The sequence below is a fragment of the Akebia trifoliata genome, chromosome 11, assembly GCF_017979445.1.
Source record: "Akebia trifoliata isolate Shusen 1 chromosome 11, ASM1797944v1, whole genome shotgun sequence".
NCBI classification, from domain to species: domain Eukaryota; kingdom Viridiplantae; phylum Streptophyta; class Magnoliopsida; order Ranunculales; family Lardizabalaceae; genus Akebia; species Akebia trifoliata.
The window spans coordinates 47,852,630-47,870,655 of NC_141385.1; the positions used below are offsets into that span (position 1 = coordinate 47,852,630).

Consider the following 18,026-nt stretch of genomic DNA (forward strand, 5'->3'; position numbering starts at 1 on the left):
TAGATTTATGTTCTTATTTTTTTATTTTTATTTTTTATAACCGGGTATCCTTGTAGGCAGCGGATCTGCCCCATATCTGGGCTTTGTTCAGTCCATAGACAATGGTCTTGTCCAAGGACTAGTTGGGGGCACGTGCAATGCTTGCACATCATATACACTAAGTAAGTGCACACCAAGTAAGTGAGGGTGCGCCCTTGCGGGTGGCCCCTGAGGAATTAATGCTCATACTAAGTATCGAACTCTTGACCTATGGGCATTGATCGCTTATCAATCTGAAATTTCCGTTGAACCAATCCCTTGGGTTTTAATGTTCATAGTTAAAAAAAAAAATAAAGAAATCTATAATGTAAAATTCTACAACATTAAAATAATTTAACTATGGGTTGGTGTAAGAGAGTGGGATGCATCATATTATGATATATGAGATACATTGTGTCATTATCAATGTATCTCATCACAAAACGAAAGTAGTGATGGAGAATAACATATTTAGCAATATCTATTAAGATATTTTATATTAGGAATTATTATAGATAATTGGTATCTCTATATTAGGCTATTGTCTATATCTTGGTTGATGCAATCTCTATAAATATCCTAGAGTGGTTCATGTAAGGATCATCCAAGAATTCTCAATATAGAGATACTAATTATCTATAATAATTCCTAATATAAATTATCTTAATAGATATTGTTAAATACTTTATTCTCCATCACTACTTTCCTTTTGTGATGAGATACATTGATAATGATACAATGTATCTCATGCATCATAGTATGATGCATCATATTATTTAGCTGTTGGAATTCTTTGACTCATGAAGAAATACTAAAACGTATGATTTCAATTGTGTAAACCTTTTTAACTATTTAATAAACTTATTTGATTTGCCCGAGTCAACTTGTTGGTTGTCAAATTGACATGAGTCTACTTAGTTTTCAAAATTGATGGACTAGCTAATTTAAAAAAGGAGAGATTTACCCGACAGACATAACTTTTGCATTTTTATTGCAAAAACTTCCTTAGAGTTCTCTAAGGGAACCTTACTTTATGAAGTTTGTTACTCATCAAACCTTAATTATCAAGTTTGTTACCCAGCAAACCTTCGTGTGGGGATCCTTGTCATAGAGTTCAAATTGATGAAGTTAATTTGTTAGAGTATTAGACATGGAGTATTGTAATAAGGTGCATTATGTTTCACCAAATCGTCCTCATGAGGATTAGGATAAACTTCGTATTATTAGGGATTTGATTAGATTAGGGTGGATCTTAATAGATTAGGATTGATTCTATTGGAATTGTCTTTCTATATAAATCCCATTAGGGGTGATTGTTAATCAACGAAGAATAATCAAGTTTGATTATGTGATAAGTGTTAAATAACCAAATCTGATTGTTCTTCACTGATTTATAATCATCCCTAATGGAATTTTTATAAAAAGACAATTCCAACATAATCCATCCTAATCTAGTAAGATCCAATCCTATTCTAATCAAATCCCTAATAATACGAAGTTTATCCTAATCCTCACAAGAGGATGATTTCGTGAAACATAGTGCACCTTATTACAATGCTCCTTGTCTAATACTCTAACATAATTTGTTACTTAACAAACGTTGGAGTGATCCCTACTGCATCAATTTGTGACATCTAAAAACATGATTTGATGTCACAGAGTTATAAAGGAAAAATTCTAAGAAATGTGAATTTTTATTTGAATAACAAAATTAATTGATCAGGGCCTAGAAAGTTGATTCTAGGGCATTATTTAAAGAGAATTTAATGTTGAAAAATGCATAAAATCCCTTACATAGACATAATACGTTGATAGTCCATTATTATTATTATTTTTGAATAAATTATGTATTTTTGGACTAATTATAGTTATTTATATATAATAGGTCAAAATCGCGAGAGTCAAAAGGATAAATCAGGATGAATAAAGAAGTGCATTGTAATCCAAGACCTAAGACAAAGTTGTAGACCAAAATGCAGATCCATTGGGCCCACAAGCACCATGGCGCGGTGAACCCCTTGAGCGAGACGGTGACATCATTAAGATATACCTTGAGATTCGTATTCTAGTAAGGTGGCTTGATTTGTAACCTAACAAGCTAGGGTTTATAATCCATGTAAAATACGAAAGTATTTGGAATTTTAAAGGAATTCTAATCTGGTTAAATCTTATCTCATTTCTTTTGAGATCAACTTCTCTAGTTCTCTTTTATTTTTAGTTTTTAGATTTTTAGGTTTATTTTTTGTGGAAACTTTGTAAAAAGAAGGATACTCTGCCAAGTTCAATATTTAGATTAATAAATATAATTTCTTTCTCTTCCCTAATATTTTACTCTTTTATTTTTATTGTCTTTAATATGATTTGTGGTTAAATCTCTATTAGAGAGGTCAATGAAGCCCAAACGAGATCATCTTATATAATTATTTATTTTGATTGTGCATGAATGTTATATTATGATGCCAGTTTCTTAAGTAGTAACCATTGAATAAAATTATTTAATCTCATGATTTTGATAGTTTAATCTTAGATAAGATCAAGTTAAATTATGTTTTGTTAGAGATTTAATATTTTATCTTTGATTTGTCTTATTAAATATGATCATATAATTTTAGGATTAATATTTGGATTAACATATTTCATCTTCTGATCTAATGATATTAGCTTTGTTAATTGGATCGAGATAATAAGAAATAAATAATTTGATAAGGTAAATTGTTTTGATGGATTTGACTGATCTAATTCTTTACATTGTGAATCATATTCCTGTTTATTTTAGATTAATTTTATTTTAGTTTTCTTGAATAATTCAAACCTGATTGATTGTTTTAAGTTAAAAGAAATTGCTGAATCAACATTGTTTCTGTGGATCGATCTTTGTTTGCCAATGTTTTATATATTTTTGTTATGTTATTTTTATTGACAATCTATACAACGAATATTAATTAATTTTCACTGTTAAATTTTAGTTTTAAATTTGGGAGTTCGGTAGGCATCCATTTTTAACACCTTCGATCAAGATCAAAAAATATATTTGTTGAATTTTTTTCTTTTGAATATGAGTTTTTCCATGAAATCTAGAAGGCTCTGATATTAGATTGAAAATTTGATAATTTATGTGGGCCCAATGATCTTTATTGAGATTTGAAATCTTACTAAGTTTGTCATGCTAGCCTGATTCATAATTTACGATTTGTTTAATAAAAAACCTGATAGAATAATGCTGAAGTGACCTAAAGCTAGAAGCTCATATCAGACATCTTGACATGAAAGTGTATGGGTTTCTCATTTTTTTAAGAGAGTACTTCAACGAATACTTGGTGATTGCCACGCCTCGATTTTTGGAATCTATGAACTAGTCTATAATCCGTTATCCAACTCGTGGTCCAAAATTCGGGGGGTGAAAATAAAATTAAAAATAGTAAATAAATTGACAACTTTCATATTTTTTTCATTAATATCTAAATCATTAATATAACACTCATGCTCATCAAATGTAAGAGTTTTTTTTTCTCATAAAAAAATAATAACTAATCATATAATCTCTTTTCTAATCTTCATGCATCCACAATAAAATCATGAATATCTTCTAAAATTGAGAAATGCAAAATGTCCTTTGATTTGGGTTCTCCAATTCTTGTCGCCCTGATTCGATTAAATCTAGAATATTGAAAGGATGATTCACGAAACACAATAGGAAAACATAACATTCTTCTTCCAATGATTCAATAATAATATAAAATTAAGAGCACATGGTATAATAATAACAAAATAATACAAAATAATTAATCCGACATTTCATAAATAACAAAATCACATAATAATTTTCTTATCACTCATTTTAGCCATTTTATCCTCGGTTTGGTTAAACCGTCATATTCAATTTAGCTATTTTATCTTTGGTCTGGTGTTACTGCAACTAACCTATTCTAGGCCCTTCCTCGAGAGCTTTAAAATTTTGCACCTAAGAGCCTACACCCTACTTGCTCCACACACACATCAATTTCTCATAATCACATGAAGTACCACATATTCATTTCTTGCCCATGCAATGATCACAACCTTATCATTGTATCAATTTTTACTCATTTGATGTCTAAGAAAATAACAATTGTAATCATTTCAAGTTAATAATCCCACTCATTCTTATATTAACAATCAACTTTTATATTATTCTTTCATTTTCTCTGATACTAAAGAACCATAAATTAAACATATTATAATTTTCTCAACTACATCACCAACTCCCCTATCATTATTATCCTTTAACATGCAAGCAAGTATTCTTTCATCTTCTATTATTAATAAATCATAAGAAAAAAAAAATGTTAAACTTACAATTTTTTATTTTTTTTAAATCAATTCCTTTCGAAATCTCATTTCTCTAGATAGCATATCATTTCTTAGTTTCCTTATGCAATTTGAAGTTGAACAAATAGATTGAGAGATGAAAGTATGGCAAGAGAGATGAGTGTATGGTGAGAGAAAGATGTGAAAGAGAATAGATGGATAGAGTGAAGGGTGCCCCTTTAGATGGGTTAATTTCTTTGTATCAATTTAAAAGAAAAAAAGAAAAATAAAATCTAGGATTGCCATATGTCCTTTTATAAGCTCCCCTCCTTCAAATTTTAATTTGTTTCTTTTTTAGGTTCCCCCATTCTTGCTCATATGTATATAATTTTTTTTTTTTTTAAATAAATCAAGAAATTCTTTATTGAAGGATAATAGATAAAAACTTCCTAAGAAGATTAAACTTTTTAGTATAAATTTTAATTTTAAAAAAGAAACTTCAAAGGAAAGGGAGAAGATTTCAATTTATTTTCAATTATTAGCTTCTCACACTTTAATCAATGGTGAGACACCCCCATGTTCTAAAATTGGCCTTTCAATCAAATATTAAATGACCTTTTGATTTTATTTTAAAAAACTTGAGATATCCTTAACTATAATTATGCCATGTTCATAAATTTCCTTATTATTAAACCAAAAGTAATAAAAATAATAATGTACTAGATCCAGTGGACTTTGGATTATGGTTCACAGTGATCATCTACAACTAGTCGGTCCCTACTAAAACGTTCAATTATCTAATAAAAGTAACACTTTATTTTTTTGCTGAGCAAGCAAGGGATTTAATAAAAGAAAAGATAGGTATAAAGGGTGCACACTCCCTAAATTACATAATAGTCATTCTAATTCTTCTCATCCTTCTTTAGCATCCTGATTTAAGAATCTGAATCATTTAGAGTTGAGGTTAAGTTTGAACAGCTGTAACAAAGATCTAGACTTATATATATTGTTGATCGATGTAGCCACGACGTTTGCCTAGAACTGAAAATAGGTCCAAAAAGATTGAAAAATTTAAGCTCTTAGGACTAGCTTAGATGATATTCCCACAGAGGTATATAAGAAAATAAAAAGTTTTGAATTATTCTGTCTATTTAAAGCCTTTTTTTTATGTTCGGTAAGATATATATTGGGTGAATAGAGAAAAAAAATATGTACTACCTATATATTAGAATAAAGGAGATTTATAGAGCTATACAAACTATCAAGGAATTAAACTTACGAGTCACATTAAAAAACTATCAGAAAAGGACTCCGAATGAATCAATGTTAAAGTAAAAAAAATGAACATATTAGGGAATCAATTTGGTTTTAGCCTGGATAGAAAATCATCGAGAAAATCTTTTTGTTTAGAAAAATTATAGAAAAGGAAACAAAAAAGGAAGGAAGAAGCTTAGTATGGTTTTATTGACTCAGAGAAAGCATACTATAGGACAGTTAATTTAGTGGATACTGAGAAAAAAAAAAAGCTCATGATGAAGATCTAACACATCATCCAACATTTCCCTTTTTTATGTTTGAAATAGACTATTTTCAGATAAGAACACCAATCTCCTTAATTCTTTCAGACAGTAACGGCACCCAGTGCACCAGGCACCATATTTCCTTCTCGAGATACATGTGATATGGAGTATGGACCAAGAAATATGCTGCAGTTTGTCGTCCAAGCACACATGATCCAAGTGTACCCTACACCGGGCCCTTTAAAGTGTTGGAAAGGACTAGATAGTCTGATTCTGGAAGTCTCACATGAAGGATGATAGATTTTATCTATAGTACTACTCATAGAGGACTGCGAACTAGCTACCATTGTCAAGGGCAGAAATCAACAAATTTACTCAATTAATAACCCTCCAAATTGACACCCCAAAAGCCCCACTCAAATCACCACATGTTTCCCTTCTGTACAACCTATGAAATAGAAGCAAACCCATTGCTATTATACACAACGTGAAAAAAGCCTATATTTAACGACCCAAGGCCGTCGAATTTCATAAAATTTGACGGACCAAGGCATAAAAATTTTACGATGTCAATTCTTTTTTCAACAGACCGAAACATTAAATTAATGGAGGATGGGAGAAATTTGATGGCTCTAAGCCATTGAATTGGGGATCATCTAAAATTTTAATGGCCATAGGCCACCAAATTTTGCTTTCTAAAATTTGTGGGTTTGACCTGTCGAATTTTCTTGTCAAAATTTTCAGTTTTCACAGTGTTACACACATTACTCTTGTGGAAAGCCATAACAATCAGTGTCATGGAGGGAAATTTATACTTTGCCTAGCAAAAAAATAAAAATAAAAAATCCATGAGTCATAAAGAGAATCAGGAGAAGCAAGACATATTTATATGGTTCATCACTGCTAAGGGCTATATTTATTGGCAAAAACATCTGAATGTTCCAATAATATACAAACTCAAATAAAATTACAGAATGAGTCCAATACGATGACTTAGGTGGGATGAACCTTTTTTTTTAGTTTGTGTGTGTGCTAAATAAGCAGAATTGTATTAATAAGAAAGGAAAAATGGGCAAGCCCTTAATGTACAATGCGAACCGAGGACAGACCCAAACGATCTCCCATATGGTTCTATTTTAAAATAAGAGGTAAGTTGCTAACCAAAGACAAAACAGAAGAAGCCTTTGAAGAGCAAACATTGCTAATGCATCAGCTGTAGCATCTCTCTCTCCATGCATGTTGAACTTCCCATGTTATCAACGACGACACTGTTCTAATCTGATGAAGCCAAGTTTCTAATCACCATGGAATAGAGCCACCTCTTAGAGCATTAACCAGCAGTAGCGAATCAGATTCCATAAGCACGTTTGTTTGAGCAGGCTCAAAGCTTTCAAGAGCTACAACAAGAGCTTGAAATTCAGCCCAATTATTAGAGCCCACTCCAAAATTCCAGCAATAGGTGGTTTTCTCCAATGGATACGAACAAGCTTTCCAGGAACCCTTACTCAGAGAATTATTTTAAGTTCTAAGAACTTCAGATTCCTCTGAGGTGGGATGAACCTGATTTGCACAGGGGTTGGGATCCGTTGACTCCTAAAGGATGACTCATGAAAAAAACACATGATCCCAACACTTTAAACACAAAATCCAATGGTTGAGATTTATGAGTAACTTGATAACACAAATCTTGGCCATACTTATCCCAAGGATAAATCTCAACCATTGGATTTTTTATTTAAAGGGTTGGGATCATGTGTTTTTTAGTTCATGAGTCATTCTTTGGAGTCAAGGGATCCTGACTATTTATATAAGATCCCCTCTCAATGAAATGTCATAAACAATGACCAGTGCTAATAGAACGATAAGTCTAACACCAAGTTGCATGTGACAACATCCACAATATCTCTTAAATAACTTGTGTGATCTATAGATCTCAAAACAACAAAAAGAAGGCTAGGAACTTTTTTTCTTTGCTAAATGGCAAAGAATTATATTGAAGAAAGAAAAATTTACAAAGGGGAAGAAAACTCTTACTTTGAAAAATGGATTTGAGGAAGAACAAGAAGGCTAGGAACTAGCTTCATATAATCTATGAAGTACAGAAAGGACTTTCACCCATGGTAATGGAGTGGAAATATGGGGTATGTATAGGCCAAAGAGGGAGGGTTAGCATTTAAAGCCATATTAACTTCTTGAGGAAATCTTTCCAATTTAGTTTTAATTTAATTAACTGCAAAATCTTACCAACCTCACAAAATCCTCAACATACATCTGGAGCTGAGTTGTCAAACTCTATCTGCTTTAGTTGAGATTCTACCTCCTTTTTATTCCTCATTGGGTTGCTAATAGAACATAGTTTTACAATAAGTAAAGGGGTCCACTGGTCCTCATCAGAACGATCAATGCGAATATTACGATCGCAATACTTATCAAAAATGAAAGTTAATTATAAAGATATTAAATAGGGTAAATTACCATGTTATGATCCGAATTTGACGAAATTATGATTCCTGCTAATTGTTCATTTTAATTACCAAAACGTGCATGTGCGAAATCGTAGGGTTTTCAAGTAATGAGATTGCGGGCTTAAAGTGACAAACTCACTGGTTTTTCCCCCCAAAGCGACAATCTCGCTGTTTTGTATGGTGAAAATCTCGCTAAAAGTAGCGAAACCAGTGAGATAGTCACTTGATATCTGCGAGATTGTCACTTTAAACATATGAAATTGTTGCTTTAGAACCTCTGATATCGTTACCATTCATGTTTTGGTAATTAAAATGGACAGTGAGCCGGAATAGTAAATTTGTCAAAAGTTTGTCACGTTTCGTAAATCATTCTATTAAATATTACGATCGCATTAACTCAAGTAGATTGAGGAGGAACACTCATGATCCCACCTGGCCCTATGATCGACATTAAATCCAGATTGAGAAGATTTTCTTCTGATTCACTTTATAAATTTACTCAGCTTAAATATTTTTTTAGGGGAATGCCCATTGTAGTTCTTTAAACCTCATTTTATTATTTATTTAATTTCCTTCACTTTCTCTGGAAATAAAAAATGTCACATGATTATTCAGGCATCACTATAAATTATGTTTTCAAGCTTTTAAGCCGATGAAGCACAATGAGTGAAATAATGAATTTTGCTTGCTAAATAAGCTGAGTAAATTTATAAAGTGAATCAGAAAATTTGAACATGGAGGACCTATTTTTTTTGCTAATCAAGCAAGAAATTTAATAAGAAAGAAGAGAAAAAAATACAAAGAATCAAACTCGTCTCGGATTTGGGAGTTCTAAGAAATTTCCCATGAAAGCCTTACGAGCAATAACAGGAAGAGAATTTACGTTGTTGAAAAAACTAGAGGAAGAAGATGAAGATGCATGTACAGCAAGCGCATTCACTACCCCCATTGGCTTCCCAGAACACATGTCGAACATCCTACTCTAAGTGATTAAGAAGATTCAAACTTCTTGCAATTAGAAATTTCAAATTCAAAGGGAGCTTGTCACCCTTTAAAGCTTGAACAAGAAGCCGAGAATCTGATTCAATGACTATCTTTAACCTTCCAAAGGAATCGATTAGAGACCACGGCATAAAGCATAGAAATCAGCATAATTATTTGTTCCATTGCCAATAAAAGTGCTTGCTGCCTTGATAAGCTCACCTGCATCATTTCTCAAAACGCAACCAGCCCCAGAAGGACCTGGATTTTCCAAACAAGAGTCATCAATATTAAGCTTCAGCCAGCCAACGATTGTTAGTCCATTTCACAGCTAAGGATCCATATGTTGCACATATAATAAACATCAACCATGTCACTCAAAGAAATTTGAATGCTAGCCCTCTGCCCATTCTTTTACCATTTTTTCTTATTCTATCTTCTTGCATATAATATAAATATAAATCATGTTCCACAAAGACATATACCTGAATTTTGTCTATTTATCGCTAAGCAACCAATGGTTTTTGAATTAGAAAAAATAAATCTAAAAGTACTAGGGAAAGCTCCCAGATTAGGTTACAGTTCTAATCAAAGGGAGTTGTAGTTTATCACTCTAGAACGGCTTTCTTACAATGACTGGAATCTCACTCAGACTTGAAAAAACATGAAGAATGAGTCGTTAACGCAGAGTTTGCTAAAACATCTGCCATCATTTCCTTCACGCCTAGTGTGTTGGACTCTACAATTTGCGTTGAGCATAGCAACTTTGATCTCCAACAAACCTGAATTATGTTTTGTTATTGATGATTTTCCTACTAAGGTTTTCTAAATCTAGAATTGCTTCACAATTTAACTGCTCAAGTTTAATCAGGTAATTAATATTTTTTTGCTTGTGTAGACTTACAAAATTCCACTTCATTTAAAAATTCTTGTAGACTCATGCTCACACAATGCATACGTATCCTTTCCTGACGGTTGCCCCCTTAATTTTTACGATTTGATAATCCTTCCGAAAGATCCCGGAACTCAGCTACAATAATTGATTCCTTACCAAAGAAGGAACTACCAGTTTCAACATGTGACGTTGAGGAAGAGTTTGCATGGAATAAGAAAATTCTTGAAGCTTAAGAAAACATGCATTTTCTTAGCACTTCAGCTTAAAGTTCTTTTTTTGTTTTGTTTTGATCTGTTAGTGTTGAAGGAAACCCTCCATTTTTTATTAATCTGAAAATTTCACACGAAAGTAGTTTCATATTACATCGTCTAGTAAAATTCTCTCAAGCTCTTGAGGTATGTCATTACCATCCTCTACATACAAAAATGTCTTTCGTAAACACCCACACATGCTAGGAAATATGCAGCTCGATTTGATACTCTAAAAATTATGTCTATATTTATTATTTATGCTATATATTTATTTGTTAATTAATTAGTAAAAAAAAATATAATTGCAGGAGAAAGGCTTTTTTTTTTTCTTTTTCTTTCTGGGTAAGCTGATCTTGAACTCACGACCTGAAAGCTGCATTCCAACATGTCAACCAACTGAACCTTGTGTCCAAGTCCAAGAGAGGTGTTTCTTGTCTTTGTATTTATCTTTGTTAATTAATTACCGAGTGTTCGAGAAATAGACTATAAATTTAAATTAAACCAAAGATAGTCAAAAACACATAAATGGGAATAATTGGACTATTTATTAAAACAAAGTTTGTATGGGGTTTTGGCGGAAGGAAGTGGTGAATGCATGCCACTAATGAGATATATAACTCAGAGTTAAGACACATTCCCCCCAAAAGGTGAGGGGGTAAATTGGCCTAGAATTGTAGGGGATGAGGAACAGTAAGGATATGAGCAATTTTTTTTTTTTTTGCTAAGTGAGCAAATTGTATTTAATGAATGAGAAGATACAAGGGAAATCCCCTAATGTACACATCTGAAATAGGGAAGGGCCAATCTATCCCCCCAGAAGCTTTTTTTTTTAATTTTTTTCTTTTACAATTAGAGGAAACACCCTTTACTGGTGGCATTGCAACACAACCGTAAGGCCTTTGCAGTGCTTATGTTTCTGATTTGAATGTCATAAGATAAACTATAAATCTATCTAGTCTTGAGTTAATTCCCTCCAATTTTATATCCCAAGTTAGCTTTTTTTTTTTAATTTTTTAGGACTACCGGATCGCTCTCATGCTTTTTCTATGTAAACAATTAATGGTTGGTTTCTGTGTGTGTCACTTGCGGTGGACAAAGACATGTTCTGTTGCAAATAAATGAATGTGTAGTAGCAAATCTTAATCTGTTCCATAATCAGAACTGTTCTTTTCTCTAACCAGTCACCACATTGTATTATGTACACATCTTTTTCTTTATGTGATCATAGAGCTTGTATTGTTTTTTAATTCTGACATGATATTTTCTTTGTGTGATCAGGTCATTGGAACCCAAACTTTGTTCTATAATAGTTTATTAATGAAGCACATTTGAAGAAATTCATGAACCCAACTTACAATGTGAAGACAGTGAATGATTATTTTTTTTTACTTCAACTCAGATATTTTTGGAAGTAGTACTCACAAAAGAAAGGTCTTAGATATTATAGTAGATGAGATTCAAACTTCGTTTGAAGGTGCTACCATTGAAGATGATTCTTCAGTCTAGAAGACAATTCTTGAATAAATGGACTGTGTCAATGGATTTTACCCCTTGGATTAAGGGCTTGCAAAATAAATATTGATGGTCCTCTATCACTAAAGGTCGATGCATTGGTTTCATTGGGTTTGATTTCACTGCCACAAACCTTCAATGGGCTGGTTAAGTTAAGCTGAACATAGATTACTCGAGTGTTGAAAATCAGTGTCCTTCTTCATGGCCTGTAATTGATTCTTATGAATGGTATTAAAATTTTTATTGAATCAAACTCAAGCTTATTGGTCAAGGCGCTAAACAGTGGAAGCTTTCCTTGGAAGTTAGAGAATTTGATAGCTAAAAGGTTAGCTCTCCTTCACCAGATCGAGTGGGGTATCAGATATGTGTTTAGGGAAGCTAACGGAACAGCTGATGCTTTAGCAGTCTATTTGTCATCTACATTGTCTGTCTTTCTCGAGTCTGTAGAAAATCTTCCTTTCATGGACATTTAAGCGATTGTCTTATCTTTTTATTTTTATTAATCTATACCTTTGCTTGCTTAGTAAAAAAAAGCGTTTGTTGGAGACCAAATGAGTCTTTCAAACCCTAGGCGGTTGTAAAGTTGTAAATTTTAATTTTTTAATAAAATCTTTCTTTCTTGATTAGCAAAAAAAAGTATTCGGGTGATTGGGATGAGTCATTGATGAAGCTCTTAATTTCACAAGGCCTAGAGTCTTCTTCCAAACCCTAGTGTAGACATGTCTTCTGCCATTAGCAACAATTTTTTTGGACAGATTGAGATATCCTGGAAATACCAAAGGTTCGTGCATCAAATTAAGGCGAAATCTCAGCAGTTTGCCTTTTTTTTTTTGTCTTTTGTTTGACGATATGTCTTGTAGTTATACACATGATATTTTCAGATTTCAAATGAATTTGGGGGTGGGGGCACCAAAACCCTAACTTACCTATAAAAATGGTGAATACCACAATTTTTTATATTGATGAGATTACAATCGATTTAACATCTTTTTGCGAAGAAGCCCTAATGGTTCACAAAACATCCTCCGATCCAAACTGTGGTTCATTCATTCAATTATCAGATTGTATTTGAAGATCAAAACCAATATTCTTGTAGTTAAAATCTTACTTGTGAAAAAACACATAATTACTAAAGGAACACAGATAACTGATTTCATTAAAAGAAGAAGAAGAAGAGCAACAACTACAGAAGCATAATAAAAGACCTAAAAATGAGACTTGAAACAGATCAACACACACTATCACCGAAAAAAAAAAAAAAAAAAAAAGAGAAAGAAAAAGAAAAAAGATAGACAAACATCTGATAACCTCACTGAGGAGGAACATTTTTTTTCTTTCTATGCAACCAAGTCCTAAACTGGGTACGGGAAACTCCGATCTCTGCAAGGAAATTTCGGATTTCAGACTGATCACCAACTCTCCCAGGCATCTTCCAGCCAAGTTTTGCTCCGAAAGCTGTCATCTTTTCCTTTTGTTCAGGAGTGTACCTGAACACTCCTCCTCTCCTCGGACTAGTCTCAGGCTCAGCTAACTCTGTTGGGCTGGGCTGTTCATTGACGCTCCGGATATGTTCATTGATGCTCCGGATATGTTCTTCTACACCAACCACTATAACTTTGGCGTGAAAACTCCTGTGGCAACCACAGGCTTCACAATATAAGTCACCGGCTGGTCTCATATGATTGGGTTTGAATTCACCGCATCCATCGGTTACGTGAACTCCCAGGCAAGTAGAGTGATTCTTTTGGCAGCTCCCATATATCTCCATCACTTTCTCACTCACTCATTCACTCAGAGGCACGCACACAGACTCCCTCCCAAATTCATCTATTTAATGGAGGACCAGTAGAATGAGAATTACCTTTTACCCCCTGAGGCCTTTGCAATTTACAAAGGGCATTAATGTAATAATTGATTCTCTAGTTGTCAATGATCCTAATTGTTAGACTGAATAGGAATGTTTAGGACCTAATCAGTTATTGGTGTGTTGTTTTTGATTCTGTAGATCATTTGCCATTATTGGCTCACAAGGTGTTTGTGTACTCCACCGTCTCACACGAATCAGCTCGATCTGATCAATAGCCCCAATCATAGATGTTATGATCATATAGAGGATTTTTTTTATTATTTATAATTAATGTGCTAAGGTTTTTTACCTTAGTTTTGAATCTATAGTATTATATGATAGTTTGTGTATTCTATCATCTCACACGAATCAGATCAATAGGCCCGATCAAATATGTTATCATGTTATAGATGATTTTTGGAGGGAAAGTGAGGGTTTTATTAAGACCAAAAGAAAGTTAAAGTACTACAATTTTGAATCGTTCTAATCACATAACTGATTAGATAAGACCATAATAATTAAATAGAAACAAAAAAGTGAAATTTTTTCCATAAAAGTAAATTAGTATAATCAAGATTTTAAATTTTTTCCATAAAAGTAAATTAGTATAATCAATGTTTTAAGTTGCAGGGCATTATCTCAAGCTTTGGAAAACTTCATCAACTATTTTTTTTCCTTTTTTAATCGGTAACCTGAGGCTGTAATGGGCCTCCCCATTTAATAATAAGCAAAAATTATACATGAGTATATATGTATAGGGCGTATCATGGGACATATGTAAAAACAATGGTTTTTCAAAATATGGGTTAGAAGTTTCGGATTAAGCTGATTTTGTTTGAGGATGGTCTCTATGATGAGAAGATCATCCTCACAAAAAATCAGCTTAATCTGAAACTTCTAAGTCCATCAAAAGTGATTTACAAATTATTGATTAAAAATTGACGGTCCACATTCTAAATCACTTTTGATGGGGTTAGAAGTTTCAGATTGGACTGATTTTGTTTTAGGATGATTTTCTCATTATAGAGATCATCCTCACAAAAAATCAGCTCAATGTAAAACTTCTAACCCATATTTTTAAAATTTATTATTATTTCATTGTTTTTACATATGTCCCATATATATACATCGTTGACTCTTAAGAATGACTCATGAAAAAAACACATGATCCCAACCCTTTAAACACAAAATCCAATGGTTGAAATTTATGAGTATCTTAATAACACAAATCTCAGAGATACTTGTCATGAGGATATAAATCTTGATCATTGGATTTTTCATTTAAAGGGTTATGATCATGTGTTTTTTCCATAAGTCATTCTTAAGAGTTAAGGGATCTTGATCGTATCCTTTAAATGCAAAATCCAATGGTTGAGATTTATCCTTAAGATAAATATCTTTGAGATTTGTGCCATCAAGATTCTCATAAATCTTAACCATTTTTTCTTTTGATTAGTAAGTTGGATGGTAAAATCTGAAATAAATATTCCTGTCATTTAAATGGTATGGGACCAAAACTATGTTGAAGTTAACTTCCTAAACCCAATCCTCAAAAAAATTCATAACCAAAGAAAAAGTCTAACCATAAATTGCGACGATATAAAGTAGGTTTGTTTTCTATTCATTTCTTCTATCCATTAACAGCGACAACAAAAATGACTCATTTTAAAATATAATAAATTTTTTTAAAATTCAAAAAAAATATATGAATATGCACATGCGAGTTGCAAAATTCTTCCAAGTGGTATTACATCATTTGAACAACAAATGAAAATTCTATAACCTTTCTCGTGAAACCTATTAAAAGGAATCAACAACACTACAAATCTTCTTTTCTAAATCAATTAATAACCAAGGTCTTTAAAATGAAAATTCTAAACATTTATTCGATAAATTAGTTTTAAAAAATTCTAACAAGCATAAGATAACATCAAGAAATCTCCCTAAAACCCCATACACCCATAATCATGAAAGGAAATCAACTAAAGAAATAAAACAAAGTAAATCACCGAAGACGATCTCAACACTTCTAATGTGTCTTCATCGAAATCTGAAATTTTTGACATAAAACGTCGATGAGCGACAAAGCCCAATTAGGAGCGATATGACACCCCTCCACATAGTCAAAAAAATAATAGAAAATAATATATCAAATTACACATAATGTAATGATAAAAAGAAATAAAACAAAACAATTATTTCACCACTTCATAAATAAGACAATCGCTAAATCATTTCTTACTAAACATTTTATCCTCGGTTTGGTTAAATCGTCATATTCAATTCAACCATTTTATCCTCGGTCTGGCAAAATCGCAAACTACCCTATTCCAGGGTCTTCCTCGAGGGCTTAAGGGTCTTGCACCTAAGGGCCTACTCCCTATTTGCTTTACACCATCATTTGTCCTCATAAAAATTGTATCTTTTTTATATAACTTAAAAATCATGTGAACCATTCATCCTTAGTATAGAATCACTAAAATCATACCAACATTTATGCATACAATATCAATAGATTATATGATTATCAACATTTATATAAGCGTGATTTATTTCTTTTACATCACTATTAAACTAAATTAAAGGGAGTCAAATCATACCTTGATCAAATTTTAGATTCTTTCAAATGGAGTATTCTTAACCTCGTAGTCTTCTTATTCTTTCTATTAGAGAGTCTCCACACTACCTACGTCCCTTTTTCCCTTTCTCTATTTTTCTCTCTTTATCTTTCTTAAGGATGAGATTAAGTTTAAAAAATAAAATAAATGTGTACTCCTAAAAATTCTCACAATAGTGTTATCACCTATTATCTCATTTCTTTACTCTAAATATTAATTCTCTTACAAATCTAGGTCACTCACAAATTAAGAAAATTTTTAACTATCTTAAAATTCTTTCCTTACTTCAACATGAATATAAAATATTAATTTGAATTTTAAAAAGAATTTCCTACTTGAGCTAACTCCATTTAAAAAATGATTTACAATTTTGAATAACTTCCCAATTCAATTCTCATATCATCATTATTCTTTTATTTTTCTACATTATTATTAAAATAAAAAAGAAAACAAAATACTTATTAAGGACCACCACAATATGTAAGTTTTCTATAAATTTTATTTGTATTCTATTTAGAGATTTAATGATACCAAAATAAGACTCAATTTAATCCAAAAATAATTCCAGTAATTCTTGACTTGATTAAGGTCTTTTGAATATTTCTTTTAACACCTATGTCTACACCAATTTTTCATAAAAGCTCTTAATTTTAAATTAAATAAAAATAATCCTTCCTATGCATTATAAATTACATTATAACACCAATGTCAACTAATTATTTTTATAGTGATTCATTTATCCTTGTTTTAACAAATACTTTCCACATCACATAGACTTTTATAATTTGAGATACTAAGTTATCTACTATATTTATTTATTGGGTGCATACTTTTTAATTAATTACTCAATTATATAAAGTCAAAATTCTATATTAGTAGTCACTTTTTATCTCATAATATTATTATTATTTTTAATTTTAACAATGAATGGAAACCTGACATTAATTGTTTCATAATTAAGTTGACTTCAACTTTGACAACTAATTGTCCAACATAATAAATTATCGAAATGTATATTATGAAACTACTATATGTTAAAACCAAAAGTATTGATTATAATATGTCATAATTAAAGATGTTTTCAAGAGTATTACTTATAAAATAATTTCATGAGTTTTAGATTAGGGGTATTACACTACCCCCTTTTGAGGGGCCTGGGTTATCTCTGCAAGCTCCATCTATGATGAGCTTGAACCGACCTACTGGAGGTATAAGCCAATGGATTAGAACCTTTTTCCCCAAAGGAATGAAGCGAGAATCAATGTTCAATGCTTACAGATTCAACAACTCTTCAATGGTTGGACCTTTCTTGGCTACCATGACTATATAAATCTCCTTCAGCCATCTTCTTACCTCATAAATAATTGAGTACAATGACCATATATTCTTCAAATGTAGATTCAGTGATTGAATTGGAAAACTCTCTTGCGTAGATTTGGGATTGAAAGGGTGGTATTATTGGGTCGATTGTTGAAGAATCTCAAATGGTTGCTAACCTCCATTTTCCTAGTATCTCTCATATATGTGGATGTGCTTTTGTGCCACCATATATTATATTTGGCAAGAAAAAAAAATTTAAAGAACCTTTGGCAAATCATGTAGAACAAGGAGAACATTCTGAGATGGATTGAGT

General features: G+C 31.9%; 1 protein-coding gene across 1 annotated transcript; it reads right to left on the reverse strand.

Annotated features, from left to right (window-relative positions):
* Positions 1-9,407: 9,407 nt before the first annotated feature.
* On the reverse strand, positions 9,408-13,697 carry LOC147392246 (zinc-finger homeodomain protein 12-like). Its single transcript, XM_086459157.1, has 2 exons — positions 13,295-13,697; positions 9,408-9,532 (listed from the first exon to the last, which is right to left on the reverse strand). Exons 1-2 carry the CDS (start codon positions 13,695-13,697, stop codon positions 9,408-9,410), a joined length of 528 nt encoding a protein of 175 aa, XP_086315283.1.
* Positions 13,698-18,026: the final 4,329 nt, after the last annotated feature.

Coding starts and splice junctions, on each gene's coding strand:
- LOC147392246 (XM_086459157.1), bottom strand. CDS start 13,697: ATGGAGATATATGGGAGCTGCCAAAAGAATCACTCTACTTGCCTGGGA. Junction 9,533..13,294: donor TGCAGAGATCGGAGTTTCCC/GTACCCAGTTTA, acceptor TGGAAAATCCAG/GTCCTTCTGGGGCTGGTTGC.